This window comes from Colletotrichum gloeosporioides (genome assembly GCF_011800055.1).
Source record: "Colletotrichum gloeosporioides strain Lc1 chromosome Unknown consensus_74, whole genome shotgun sequence".
NCBI classification, from domain to species: Eukaryota; Fungi; Ascomycota; class Sordariomycetes; order Glomerellales; family Glomerellaceae; genus Colletotrichum; species Colletotrichum gloeosporioides.
Window position 1 is genome coordinate 609956 of NW_025544719.1, and position 14453 is coordinate 624408.

The 14453-nt window shown below is 55.4% G+C and overlaps 5 protein-coding genes across 5 annotated transcripts; 3 read left to right on the top strand and 2 right to left on the bottom strand.

The window, feature by feature from the left end:
• Window positions 1–229: 229 nt before the first annotated feature.
• On the top strand, window positions 230–1863 carry GCG54_00003521 (Pseudooxynicotine oxidase; the record flags this gene model as incomplete). The annotated part of the gene is made up of 3 exons (XM_045403594.1): window positions 230–522; window positions 601–1224; window positions 1290–1863. 3 exons carry the CDS (start codon window positions 230–232, stop codon window positions 1861–1863), a joined length of 1491 nt encoding a protein of 496 aa, XP_045259782.1.
• Window positions 1864–2109: 246 nt separating this feature from the next.
• On the bottom strand, window positions 2110–3934 carry GCG54_00003522 (High-affinity glucose transporter; the record flags this gene model as incomplete). The annotated part of the gene is made up of 3 exons (XM_045403595.1): window positions 2110–3428; window positions 3482–3767; window positions 3821–3934. The coding sequence occupies 3 exons, from the start codon at window positions 3932–3934 to the stop codon at window positions 2110–2112; spliced, it is 1719 nt and encodes a 572-aa protein (XP_045259783.1).
• Window positions 3935–4465: 531 nt separating this feature from the next.
• GCG54_00003523 (putative uridine kinase) lies at window positions 4466–5281 on the top strand (the record flags this gene model as incomplete). Its single annotated transcript, XM_045403596.1, has 3 exons — window positions 4466–4669; window positions 4732–5048; window positions 5104–5281. 3 exons carry the CDS (start codon window positions 4466–4468, stop codon window positions 5279–5281), a joined length of 699 nt encoding a protein of 232 aa, XP_045259784.1.
• A 30-nt stretch (window positions 5282–5311) lies between these two features.
• Window positions 5312–7455, bottom strand: GCG54_00003524 (Regulatory protein GAL4; the record flags this gene model as incomplete). The annotated part of the gene is made up of 5 exons (XM_045403597.1): window positions 5312–5633; window positions 5707–6185; window positions 6251–6945; window positions 7003–7298; window positions 7361–7455. Coding segments are annotated over 5 exons (1887 nt in total), but the record flags the coding sequence as incomplete, so codon positions are not given.
• A 4484-nt stretch (window positions 7456–11939) lies between these two features.
• On the top strand, window positions 11940–14450 carry GCG54_00003525 (High-affinity glucose transporter; the record flags this gene model as incomplete). The annotated part of the gene is made up of 5 exons (XM_045403598.1): window positions 11940–12601; window positions 12666–12743; window positions 12806–13288; window positions 13341–14053; window positions 14107–14450. Coding segments are annotated over 5 exons (2280 nt in total), but the record flags the coding sequence as incomplete, so codon positions are not given.
• Between the last annotated feature and the right edge of the window lie 3 nt (window positions 14451–14453).

The window sequence follows — 14453 nt, forward strand, 5'->3', positions numbered from 1 at the left end:
CACTAGGTTCCGGTGGGCTTGGAGGAAGACATTTGGTACCGGCAACATTTTCCAAGACGGGAAACTTTGCCTCGCAGCATGTCTGAAAAAACGAGCTGGTGAGCTGTCTCTTGACGGCATCGTACTCCACATGCTTTTGAATATATTGTCAAATAGGTTGCTCTCGCTGCCGTAGGTTGTGTCCATTTTGCGCATTTTTCATGCAAAATCTTTCCAATATAACTACACGATGTCGTTTCCCGCCATGTCACGGTCCAAGGAGGGTTATCTATGGACTCCTGACGGCACAACTGAAGGACTACCAACAGCAGCTGTGCTGCCGAACTCTCAGCACATCAAGCAATCTTATGACGTCGTAGTCATTGGCGGAGGCTTTGCAGGCCTCATCGCAGCTCGTGATCTGGCGAAGCAACCAGGAGTAAACGTGTTGCTACTCGAGGGGCGCGACAGGATCGGCGGGCGAACCTGGACCGCGTCCGTCCTCGGCGAGGAGTTTGAGATGGGCGGCACCTGGATGCACTGGTACGTGATCAGCAACGGCTCGCCCCTTTTTCTCTTTCTTTTGGGATTAATGGAAGCGGAATGACTGAGGCAGCTTAGGTGCCAACCGCACGTCTACACCGAACTCCATCGGTACGGACTTCATCGCAACCTCAAGGCTTCCGCGGGGGCTTGTTCCGACGCGAAGGCATTTTTCAAGCCTCGAAATGACACGGTCAAGAAATTGACGTCTGAGATGAATTGGGCCACGGCCGAGAGGGTTGCTACCCTCTTCTTCGGCATTGACGGTAACACGAGCCAGAGCCTGATGCCCTTCCCACACGAGCCCTTCCTAGAGCCCGCGCCTTGGAAGCAGTACGACGGCTTGAGCGTGCAAGACCGACTCGACCAGCTGGACATCACGGATCTGGAGAAGGACTATTTCAGTTCGCTCGTGAACTTATTCGGGTGCAACTACGCCGCAGACACTTCCTTCACGGAGGTCCTCCGGTGGTACGCTCTGGGGGGTCATTCGATGGCGGGAGCGTACGACCTCAGCGGTCTCTTCAAGCTCGGCAACGGGGGCATGACGTCTTTTGCTAAAGCGATCCGGGGAGAATTCACGGGTGACCTCTTGTTTGGGCAAGTCGTCACCGCGATCGAGCAGACAAGTTCGGCCGTGCGAATCACCACCGCAGAGGGCCGAGTCTTCAGCGCCGGCTTCGTCGTCTCGACGATTCCTCTGTAAGTCGGCAGCAGCGGGCCATCGCCTCAATTTTCTTCAGGCTGAACTAACCACTTCTCGCAAGCAACTGCCTGAGTCGAGTTGCGTTTGATCCTCCCCTGAGCCCTCTGCGGCGCGAGGCCGTCGACTACGGCCACCAGAACAAGGGAGCCAAGGTCCACTTCCGGCTCGACAAGATCGAATCTGGCTGGTTCGCCACGACCGCGCCCGACGGCTCGACGCCGTACCTGCTGGCGTTTTCGGACCACAACGGCACGAAGAGCACGGGGCCCGACGGGACCTACTGCCTGGCCGCGCTCCGGAGCGGAGTGTACCCTAACCTCCAGGACCACGCGAGGGTGATGGACGAGTTCAAGCGCGCGGTGAAGCCGGATGCGGAGATCACGGCGTACCTCAGCCACGACTGGTCGAACGACCCCATGGCTGGTGGCCAGTGGAGCTGTTGGAAGGGGGCTGCGATGAGCAGATACCTGCAAGAGCTTCAGAGGACGCATGGTAGAGTCTTCTTTGCCAGTTCAGATAGCGCGGATGGTTGGAGGGGGTTTATTGACGGGGCTATTGAGCAGGGAAAGAACGCGGCTCATCAGGTTGCCGGGTGTCTTGGCGAACGTCGCCGACAACTTCATGCGAACCTGTGACAACATGCACCAAGAGGCGATAACCAAAGAGAAAGACTTTTGTATAAATACAGCAGTTTGCTGGTATATGCCGCCTGATATTAATTAAAGCAACATTACTAGCTTTAGTGATGGTTTGTGTAAGTCATTGGGTTGGATTGTTGCCACGACTGCTTCTGGGTATATAAGCATCTTGTGAAAGCTGCATCATCACATATGCCCAGCTGAATTATTAACCTTTCTGATAGGTGAGATCACGCACGTCTCTCATCCATCGTGCTTGACGTCTGTGCCGAGCTTCTCATCCGACAACACGTCTGTCAGTCCCATGGAGGCCGCAATTTCGAGCAGGCGAGTCTTCTCCTCGTGTGCCGCCGTGTCACCGAACACCAAATCCATCTCTTCCAGGCTCTTTCCACGTGTCTCGGGGACGAAGAAGTATGTCATTACGAAGGCGATGAGAGCGAAAGCGGCGAAGAATAAGTAGGTCCCGTAACCAATTTTTTCGAGCATGTCCGGGGTGACAAGTCCGATAATGAAGTTGCACATCCAAGTTGCGCTCGTGGTGATAGACATAGCTTTCGATCTGTTGCCAAGGTTGAAGATCTCGGAAGGCAAGACCCAGCCAATGGGCGCAAACGAATAAGAGAAGTTGATATCGTAGATGTAGATGAAGGCAATTCCGGCCCAGCCTGCCGACTTGTTCGTGCGGAGGGACTCGCCGAACCCGCCAATGATGCCGCCCACAATGACAAGTGAGATGAAGGTTCCAGCGGCCCCGCACATGAGAAGAGGGCGGCGGCCCACTTTGTCGATGAGGAAGAGGGCGGGCAAAGTTGAGAGCGTGTTCACGATGCCGTACACCCCCGTTGCCAACAACCCAGATGTCTTTCCAGAGAGGCCAAGCTGGGCAAACATCGTAGGAGCGTAATAAATGACCGCGTTGCATCCAATAAATTGTTGGAAGAACATTATTCCTGACCCTAACCCTAGACGCCTAAATGCTGGCCATGACGATACCAGAGCTTGGTGTTGTGCGATGAAGAGTGAGAGGCCCTTCTTGCCGGGGTACCTCTCACGGTTTAGTGACTCGTCAAAAAGGACCTCGGCCTTAATCCCAAGGTATTCGGCGCGAAGAGACTCGGTATCTGGGTGCAAGCCACGTACTTTGGCCAGTGCTGCGAGGGCTTTGTCCTCCTTGTGACGCATGAGGTAGAACCGTGGGGACTCTGGGAAGAAGACCATGCCGAGACCCAGAACCAGTGCGGGGAAGATCTGGAGCCCAAACGGAACCCTCCATGAGGCAGAGGATTGACCAGTGCATCCGTCAGGTCCGACATCAGAGCGGGGGTCGAACGTGGGCAGCTCCGAGGTGCCACCGGTGTAGGGGATGTCGGGAGCACACCGGGTCCCGCCAATATACTGGGTGCCGTACTCGAGCCAGTAGCTGACAAGAATGCCCAGGGTAATGGAAAGCTGCTGCAAGACGACGAGCGTGCCACGGATATCAGGCACAGATAGCTCAGAGATGTACATGGGGACAATCATCGTCAGCATGCCGACAGCAAGTCCCGCAATGGCACGACCTAGGTCTTGATTAGCTATATGGATAGATCAAGCAGGCAACTTCGGTACGAACCGGCAAAAAGTAGCGGGACGTCGCTTGCAGCTGTCTGAAAGGCGGCGCCAAGGATGAAGATGACCACGGCAAGCTGCATCGAGCCCTTTCTGCCAAGCCAGTCGGCCAAGGGGCCATTGATGAGAGAGCCGAACCAGGCAAAAAGCAGCAAGGTCGAGACGAACCAGCCCTTGAATGTGCTGTCGATAGCAATGCGGGGGAACGTCGCCGCGAACGACTCCATGGTCATTACGCCTGACACGACGCCTTGATCATAGCCAAAGAGAAGCCCGCCAAGGGACGCGAACTGAAAGTTGTGTCAGCACCTTTCCATTACAGAAGATATCTCAAGTCGCTTACTGCTGAAAGTCCAAAGACATACGGGTTTTCGCGAAGCACCCGCCAAACAGACTTTTTGGGCATCACGACGTCCGGGGTCGTGCCGCCCTCAGCAGTGACAAATTCACCTGCCATGTTTGAACGAAGGTTAAGCTGAAGAGATAAAGTAACGCCCGATCTGACACGAGTTGTCGAATCCGGGGAATTTTTGCGGAGAGTTTTCTGGGGTACTTATATGCAGTCCGCGAGTGAGGGGTGACTCCATCGCAGTCCCAGTTATTGTGGGTGAGCAGGTGGCTCCGGACTGCAGCAGTCCGGGCCAATGCGAGGCTGGCTTCCTCCTCCGTAGACGGACGCAGATCTTGATGGATTTTGCTAGAGGCAGCATGGGTTTTCTCCACTTGTCGGCCAACAATGGTTCGGCCTATGGAACCTCTGCTCAACCCCCGGACGGCAGGAATCCGGCGTAATAGCAATGCAACATAACGATGTGCTACGATGGACTCCCACCGGCCGGTTGGGTGGATGTCCCAGCACAATACAAGTCTCCATGATTAGATCTCCCCTGCCGAAATATTTGACGGGACAACTCAAGTTCCCACGCCGTGTTTGATCGAGTGCTTGCCTTATTTTACTTCAAGGACGCGTCGCCTTGAGTCCAAAACCATGTATGAAAACCAGACGAGAACAGTTGCCAAACTGCGCGAGCGCGTAGAGAATCTCCTCTCTGAGCAGAGGCGTTCCCGACCGTCTTGCCGGGTTTTGATTGCTTTGGCTGGCGTTCCGGGGTCGGGCAAGTCTACCGTCGCGGCCACACTCATTGACGATTTGAAGAGACACGGAGTTGACGAGGCTGCAATCCTTCCGATGGTTCGTCAACCTTCCTCTCTTGACGACTACTTCCCAGGTGCTCACCATGTTGTCGATGATAGGATGGATTTCACTACCCACGCGCCGTACTTTCCTCCTTCGACGACCCTGATTTGGCCCTCAAGCGACGTGGCGCACCATTCACCTTTGACGCGCACGGCTTCTTGAAGCTTATACGGCGACTGAAGACGGTGCCGGTGACGACATGTGATGAGCCTCAGATCGTCATTAGCGCTCCTAGCTTCGACCATGCAGTGAAGGATCCCCTGCCAGACGGCATCACGATATCGTCTCGGACGAAGGTGGTCATAATCGAAGGCAACTACACACTCCTCGACGAGGATCCATGGAACAGCATCGCCGATCTCGTGGACGACAGGTAGGTTCCCTCGCTGAGAGGTTGCTGGTCCCGTTCACGCTAACATGCAATGTAGGTGGTTTGTCGACGTCCCGACAGACGTGGCACGAGAACGCCTCGCGTCCCGACATTTGAGGGCTGGGATTGAGGCAACGATGGAACGGGCCCTTTTGCGTGCAGAAGAGAACGACGTACCGAATGGCGATCATATCCGCTCCAACCTGATTGAGCCAACAGTCCGCATTCTGAACTAGGCATCGTCCCCTAGATAAGCTCCCGAACATCTACATTTCCAAGTTTTCGGGTCCGGGCCACCCCAGAAAGCTGAAAAAGTCGTCGTTCGGTTCGGCTGGCCACGTGGAGAAGTTCATCGACCAGGAGTCTGGATCAACGGTCGGCAAGTCGTCGGACCCAGTAAAATACCCGGGCATTAGGATTTCATCGAGAATGGCGGCACAGCGAGCGGCGAGCTGGTCCTTGGCAAAGACATGACGAAATATATGGCGAACTGTGTCGAGATGGACTTGCCATTGGGGCGCATCGGGCGACTCCGGGTCAACAATCAGGACGAGTGCAACCACCAGGGACGCATGGAACAAGAAGAAGCTGTAGTTCACAACCGTTAGAGCTTTCTCGCGATCAAGGCTACATTGCGTTTCCGTGACAGAGAGTGACTTACATTGAATACCATGTAACCAGCCTGGTGATGTCCCCGTGCTTGGTGTAATGTTCGATGGATGCGATTGATGCGATGGCGGCATGGACGGCGACGCTTCTGCACCGTTCATCAGACGAGCTGAAAGTGATTTGAATGCTTCCTCTGCTCTTGCTGACGGCTTGCTGCAGCACCAAAGGTCGAAAAAGAATGATTTTAAGATTCCAAAACCGCCACCAGAGCCGTGACTTGGTGAACAGAAAGAAGGGCCCGGCGGAGGGCCCGTCATAATCCAAGTGGAAATATGCGGGTAGCGACTCGGACCACTTGCTCAGCGTTGCATCCATGGAGAGCGCGCTCTCGGGAGATATGCCCGAGGATGACAGTAATCTATTCGAAATGAAGTTGGAGTGGACGTGGAGGTGGCTCTGCATCTTCAGGCCAGAGTACAGCGTCGGCTCGTCGACTTCCACAGGCAGTTCCGTCGTCCTGCTTGTAAGGCTCTGTATAGAATGTCAGAAACAGAAGCACACGCAGCCCACCCTATCATCTCAGCAAGGGCACCTACCATATCGTGAATGTTGAGCACTGGTCGAACATCCATAGCTTCAGTGTCCGGAAGGAGAATGGGCCTCCCAAACGTGGTTGAGGCGCCGCTGTCAAATATGTAGAGACCCCACCAAACTCGCCGACGCATCTCCCGCTGCAACTTGTTGATGCGCCAGCCTGGCAGCTCTCGGTGGAGACCCAGGCTGAGCGACATGCGAGTGGCAAGCCCTAAGAAATTAGAGCCTGTATTGGGTTTGTTCCGTTTCTGGCTGAGGTTGCTTAGAAGAACGAGGGCTTGCACGAATTCAAGGTTTGCGCTTTCGAATAGGGACTCGTCTTCGCCGAAGGATAGGGCATGGTGGTATAGTTCATCATCTAGCTCGCCCTGGGGATCGTTGAGGCACCAAGCGCCCAGTGCAAGTATGGTGTGGAGCAGCATGAGCCATGATCGCCGTTGCGGCCGCGGAATGACCTCGTGGAGCTGAGCCCTGAAGGTAGGCTCGTGGACAAACGGGTAAGCGCGGTGGTATATCGAGAAATAGCTCTCGATGAGCCGATCGATAACCTGCCTAGAGGCGATCACCTCGGACAGCTGGGAGGAGGCCGCAATAGCGCTGAAGCGTTCGTCTGCTCTGGGCGTGTTTTCGAGGAGCGGTTTCGTGTGTCCAGTCAAAGTCAACAGCGAGCGGAGGAAAAACACGCCTGCGGTTGAGCCTGAATCTGCGTTAGCCCTACTGCACTATCCATACTCGCTCATTGGGCCTTGCTCACCTAGGTATCCTGCGCCTCTGGGCTCGACAGAGAGTGATGCCATTCCGTCCGCAAGAGCATTGATATCTTCTTGCCAATCAAAGCCATCAGACTCTTCCGGCATGGCTTCCGTCATGGCGTTACCATCGCCGCTAGATGTCGTTGTGTTTGGTTGTGGCGATTGTGATGCAGGCGGCTCAGGGGCCTTTCGCGTGCGGCTTTCTGCAGAAAGTGCTCGATCAATGTCGACATCTGGAAGCATTTGCTTGAAGACATGCTCTAAACTGGCGAGACGGCTCTCCACGCTCGTCAAATAACTTGGAATTTGGTGTTAGCGAGCCAGCCAGGGCCAGGAAGTTGTGGGATGGCAGAGGCTCACGCGCGAGTGAGAGGCGATCGTTGGACTCTTCCGCTGTAATGGCATGATTTTGCATTCTGGATACAGGCATCGCATCTGGGTTTCTCTTTGGAACACTGCGGAAAATGTCAGACCTTATACTATTGGGGAGATTTGATGTCGCTCCGGGATGTATACGAACCTTGAGTTTTTTCACCCGACAGTAGTCACACTAGAGATGTTAGTCTCGGAGTCGAGTTGAACACTCCTGCTTTGAGGAAGCAAATAAACAATTGAACATAATAAAACTGAAACATTCATACAGCTAGGCCTGGTAATGATCTTGATTCGCTCATTGTTGGTGAGGTTCATCTGGGCGTGAGAGTGGCTGAAATTGTCACCTGTCAGGAGTGAAAACCTCGGCGGTGTCAGGTGTCAATTGAGGTATCTAAATCGGGATTATTACATATTCCACTCCGTCCATCTCGAAGGCGCGACGCGCCCCTTCAGGTTGTTGAAGCCATCACCAGCAAGGTCTTCTTCGCTCCGTCTAGAAGATGTCAGCGAGGGACGAAGTAGTATCCGGGCCGGTGTAATCCGGGGCCGTTGTTGTGTGCTCTTTTGGTTTTTGCTGGCTGGCTGTGTCAGTGAACTCCACAACCTCACGATGCCTGCGCTTGAAGGGGATCCCCGCCACCAGACCCACAACCCTGGATTTGGCCCATGCAACTTGACTTGCGGTGAAGGGTCCTTATCAAAATGGTCAAGGTTGTTTTTGTTTTGAATGACTTTGATGACGTCTGATGGAAGGGACATGGCAGACGAACGCTGTTGTGCAACGCATAGCGCGTCGGCCGTGATATCTCTGAGACGCGCATCCGGTCACGATAGCGCGCGGCGCTGGATGCAATTGGCAAATGATTGTCCGCGACACCCTGCTCTTTACCGTTTGGCCGGTGTATGCTCCGTACCTGTAAGACGAATATTTGCAGGAAAGGCAGTCGATACCCTTTGCTTATGTTGCACCTCGGGTACTTAGGTAACAACCCCCCACGTCGTCCACTTTACAAGCTAGATCGGGACGTTTCGTTCTTCAATTCTTAGTCAAAAGTATGAATTTCCCCTCCACACAGAGGCAGAATAGTTGCATGTCGGAATACAACTCGTGAGCACCAGACGCGGGGAGAAGGAACCATTTTCTGGACGATTACCCCGCTCCAATGCAGCTCTCAAGCCCGCGTATGGCCACGAGCCCACGATTGACGGTGATTGCAAACGATGCCCGCAGGAATCTGAATCAGGTGGACCGTTGGGTGGAGCCAGATTCCGGCAAAATGACAGCCATCATTTCAGGGTCCAGGTTGTTGTACAGTGCACGAATGATGAGTTGTCAAAACGTCGAGGCTATCGCGGTTGATGGTCGGAAGAGGAAAAGGTGCGAGAGACAACGAATACCAAGATCTGGAAGTCGGTTGCATTGTCTGGGGTAAGGCGGTGGTTGCAGGATAAACCCTCAATGTGCAACGGCGACAACGTGCTGGGATTTTTTGGGGCGCAGAGAGGGATGATCCCGAAAATAGGACGCTGGGATTGAGAGAAATGACGTCGAGGGTCGGAAGCGGCCAACCGACCGTTGCGGGTCCGCTACGGCGAAGCGCTTCGGCATCGTCGTCGTCGAAACGGGGCCGTGTGCTTCGCCACAGCGACCGTTGGAAGACGCTGGAAACGCCTGTGCTGAACGGCGGGCGGGGGGAACGGGAACGGGAACGGGCGACGCATGAAAATTCCATCGTCAATTGACTTTGGCATGTGCGAGCCGCACCGGCGAAATTCAAAGGCGATCCGCCACGATCGGGCCGCGAATGATCTTCGTCTGAGGGTGTTCTGAAGCTTTGCGGTTACCTCAAAGATTAATTGGTTCAAACGGAGGCTCAATGTCAATTGGGCACATCCTCCTACCCTACAGCAGAAAACATGCATGGGCGGTTGTCGTCGGCCACAGGAACTCCTTGGAGAGAGATGGTCCGAAGGGCCGACTGCAACTGGAAAACGGCGGTTGATCCTTTCCCCCGGGTCGATGGGGGATAACTGGACCTACCCACAAATCGAGTCAGCATTTGGTTTCACGTGCGTGGTCAGCGTATTTTGAAGTTTGGGGGGCCTCACATAATTAGATAATGATGCTGCGGCACGTAAAGTTGAGGTTGGCCGCCAAGCTAGGAAATGTAGCGTGTGGTTGGCGTGCGGCGGCGACGGCGGACAGGTGGTCGGGGGCGCCATGGCGGGTTGGAAAGTGAGTGAGTGGGAAGGGAGTGGAGGGATTGTGAATCTGGAGACGAGTGGGCTGAAGCAGATTGGACGAGATGAGAGACGAGACGGGGGACGCGTAGCACACTGGCGGAGCACCTACTATCTGACGGATACCTCCCATCAGTAGGCGGGTGTTTCTGTGTGCTGAACGTGAGGTAATCAGTACTGCGGTACTGTGCCTACATAGTACCTATGGATTTGCACCGCCAATCTCTTACGGCCTCATCTCTTGATTGCGTTGGCAGATTGGCTACGCCGTCCCGTCCGGCACCCAGATCCCAGCTGTCCCAAGAGTCGCAGAGTCCCGGTGTCCCGCCCTCAGCTCTCGTTACCCCCTGCGCCAGGCTCGGATAATCCTCATTTCAGGGGAAGAGGGAAGGGAACATCTGTTAACTCTGAAGCCGAAAGGCAAAGAAAAGGAGGTCTCGTGCTGCACCCGAGGGAGGCTCCCAAGTCAACCACCTTCAACCATTCCGACCATCTGACACTCCTTTGGCCATACATCCCCGACTCGCCGCCTCGAAAAAAAAGGGCACATGACCGACGTCTTGACCCTCTCGTTTTATGCCTGCAATTGCCATTGACCACCATTTCCCCCATCATCTGTTCTGTTCGGTATCCAAGACGTACCGCTGCGACGCCAGCAGATCCAGCGAGACGGCGACGGTGTCGGCGCGCTACCGTTTGCCTCGTACCGGGCCTGTCTAGCTCCGTTCAACTTCGTCATCGCCCTTTTCTGCGCGTGGCTGCTGTTATCGCTGCTCGCTCACTCGTCTCGACGAACGGGGGCTTTTCTCTCTCTCTTTCAATTCCCTTGTGCCAAGGCATAGGTCGGTAGATCTGCGCTACTGGACAGATTGCCTCAGAGACGCTAGACGCCAAGCGCAGGGAACGACCCGAAAACCAGCAGGTTTAGGGAAAGACAGCCCAAACGGAGAGACAGCGAGGCAGCAGAAACGAGACTTTTGCATCCGCATCTCCATTTCTGCCTCTCTCCCGCCCCCGAATCCCCATCGGCTCCTGCACCGTTGCGTAAGGCAGCATCAGGTGGACTCGTCTGCTTAGGAGTACAACGGCGCCTGTACTTTTTCAGCGTGTTGCTTCGTGCTGTTGTCGCTGTTGCTGCCGCTGCCGCTGCAACCCTTGGACCGACAGGCTCTCGAACAAAAAAGGTTGGCATCTGGTCATCTGCTTGGTATCGGTATCTGCAGACCAGACCCCCCGGCCAGTTTTCCCCCAAATCCCCAATTGAGCTGTCCAGTCAGAGTCGTGCGCTTTACCCAAAGGTACGAGAATACCTGTGCCCCCAGCGCGGCCCAGCATCAGACAACAACAGCTGGGAACCTGAATTCCTGCTTTGGAAGGCTAAAAAAAGGCCCAGCAATACAGACGAGACGACGCAAAGAAGACCAGACCGGGCTTCTTCTGTTCAGTTCCGTTCGTCATATCAGGCCAGACCAGCCCTGTTGTGTCCGTCCTGTGTCAATTGCCCACGTCTTGGGTTTAATACCAGACAAGCAAACAAGAAAAACAAGCTGAAGACACAGCTGAAGGCATAACTTGTCTCTTACCACGCATTTTGGACGACGAGCAACCTGACCTGGGTGAGGCAGACAGCAGCAGACACGGACACCTGTGGATCCACAGTGGAGACCTTCCAGTCGTGCTCACACTGCACCAGCGAGTTGAAGTGGGCCGAAACAGCCATTCCCCTGCTCTCCAGTGGTTTCCCAAGGATCACTGTGTGTCACTGTGCAGGAGGTTGCATCCATAGCATCAAGCGGCTTCCACCCCCAAACCAGGCCGGACCGGGACACTGACTGACGCCGTCGTCCTCTCCAGCTGCATCCCGTCCCCATCCCGCTTGCCTTCTCGGCCTCCTCTCCTCTCCTCCACTTCCTCGGCCCTCTACTCTGTACCCCTGCCACCCGCTGCCTGTCTTTCCAGCCTGGCCTGGGCCCTCCCTTCCAGCCCAACCATCTTTTCCCCTCCAATCCCCAATCATCATCCCCAGAGAGTGCCAGTTCGCTGTACCGCATACATACTAGCGGTTTACGGCCAGCCAGCCCGCCCGCCTGCACGTCGCACGCACGCACGCTCTCTCACCTCACACTCCCGTCCTCACCAGGTCAATTGCACCCTGCCCTGCTGTACTGCATAGTACACTACCTTACCTACCCACTGGAGGTACCTTACCGTGTACAGACCCAGGTAGATGCCGATACGGCTCCTCGCCGCTGCTGCAGACAGACCCTGACTGATCCGTCATCCTGCTGCCTCTTACTCGCTGTCCGTGTCGACCGGTTTTTAGACTCGACGCATTCTTTTTATCCCCCCTTCCCCCCCAACCTTTTTAATTCTTCGTGAGCGGAAGGGTGCTGCTGCTAATCAGCCCCATCAACCGCCCAAGATTCCCTCCTCAAACGGCAGAAGACTCCCGTCCAACATCCCCTTGCGGACCCTGCAGTCCCGCCCAGACCAGACCGAGCAATCGACGTCATTGCTTGCATCTGATCGGGACGACAACGGCCACCAACACCGTGACCACCGCCACACCCACACTGATTCTTCATACGACAAACACCACCATCACGGCCAGCGGTCATCTGAAGATTCCTCCCGCTCCGCCTCCGACGAGTCTTCCTGGACCGACACGGGGGACATTGCTGAGCAGCTCGACCACGAGGAAGACCCTCTTCGCCTCCAGCTCGGCAGCGACATCGAAGACGAGCTGCTAGCCGGCGTCCACAAGAGGCATCCCTCCCACAAGCAGACAAAACCGAAGCGTGTCCGCATCCAACTCGACTCTCCCAACCGCCACGATAGATCGCCAACACGCCGTGGAGTCGTTAATAAGGAGGCCATCCAAGTCCCAGACATTGCCCAACCACGTCCGACCCGCGCGGAGCGAGTCATCGGCCTCATCATGTCGGGCGGTCAATCAATCCACGGCCTTACCGGCAAGGCGCTGATGTGCGTCCCCCCCTCCAAAACACCCTTATCGCGCTTTGCTTCACGATGGCTGACCACGCTGTAGTTACTTTACGAGTATTTTCGTATCGTTAGGCGTCTTCCTGTTCGGCTATGATCAAGGAGTCATGTCCGGTATCATCACGTACGTCTTCTGCCGCCCACCCTCCCCCGTCGATGCTTATCGCTAACACATGGGGTCTACAGCGGCGCGTACTTCTTGAACTACTTCAATCACCCCTCCAGTCTCGAGATTGGCACCATGGTTGCCATTCTCGAGATTGGTGCATTGATTTCCTCCCTCATTGTTGGTAAGGTCGGAGACATCATCGGCCGCCGCAAGACGATTCTATACGGCTCCATCATCTTCTTCATTGGCGGTGCCTTCCAGACATTCGCCAACGGCATGCCCATGATGCTGCTGGGTAGAATCGTTGCTGGTCTAGGTGTCGGTGCCCTGTCCACCATTGTGCCTGTCTATCAGTCCGAGATCTCCCCTCCCCATAACCGTGGAAAGCTCGCCTGCATTGAGTTCTCCGGCAACATCATCGGTTATGCCACCTCCGTCTGGGTCGACTACTTCTGCAGCTTCATCGAAAGTGACATGGCGTGGCGTATTCCTCTGTTGATGCAGTGCGTGATGGGTGCTCTGCTCGGCCTCGGCAGCCTGGTTATCGTAGAGTCTCCAAGGTTGGTATTCTGTCTCATGTGACTTTTTGCTGCTTGCCTGACACGTGAACAGATGGCTTCTCGATAATGACCACGACGAGGAGGGCATTGTCGTCATTGCCAACCTCTATGGCAAGGGTGATATCCACAACCCCAAGGCCCGCGAAGAATACCGCGAGATCAAGATGAACGTCCTGCTCCAGCGCCAGGAAGGCGAACGAACCTACGCCGAGATGTTCCGACGATACAGCACCCGTGTGTTCATCGCCATGTCGGCCCAAGGTCTTGCCCAGCTCAACGGCATCAACGTCATCAGCTACTACGCTCCCAAGGTTTTCGAGTCTGCTGGCTGGGTTGGGCGCAATGCTGTGCTCATGGCCGGTGTCAACTCAATCACCTATTTCCTGTCCACCATCCCTCCGTGGTACCTCGTTGACAGGTGGGGCAGACGTCCCATTTTGCTCAGCGGTGCAATCGTCATGTCGGTTTCGTTGTCTTTGATTTCGTACTGGATCTACCTGGACATTCCCGCAACGCCCAACCTAGTTGTCATCTTTGTCATGATCTACAACGCGGCATTCGGCTACTCGTGGGGCCCTATCCCCTGGTTGTACCCCCCGGAGATTTTGCCTCTCAGCATTCGCTCCAAGGGTGCCAGTTTGTCTACCGCGACCAACTGGGCTTTCAACTGGCTGGTAGGAGAACTGACGCCCATCCTGCAAGATTATATCAAGTGGAGATTGTACTTGGTGCACGCTTTCTTCTGCGCTGTCAGTTTCGTCGTGGGTAAGTTGATCATCGTGACCCGCAAAATAAGCATCCCCACTAACGATCTGGAGTGTACTTCATCTACCCCGAGACTTGTGGAGTCCGTCTGGAGGAGATGGACTCACTCTTCGGCGACGCGAGCACGGTCATCGGCACCCCGTCCGTCCATGCGGCCGAGACCGGCTCTCTCATGCCCGGCTCACCGGTCGGCTCGTACCGCGGACGGCCCGCCTTCACAGCCCAGAACGCCATTCCTGGGCTGTCGCTCGACCCGCCCGACATCCCCGACGGCAAGGGCCAGGACGGCGAGGCCAGCAGCACCATCAGCGGATGGGTGTCGAGGGTCGTCAGCCGCACGCGGAATCAGAGCAGCAGTGGCAGCGGCAGATATGCTCCAGTCAACCAAGACGACTGAGAT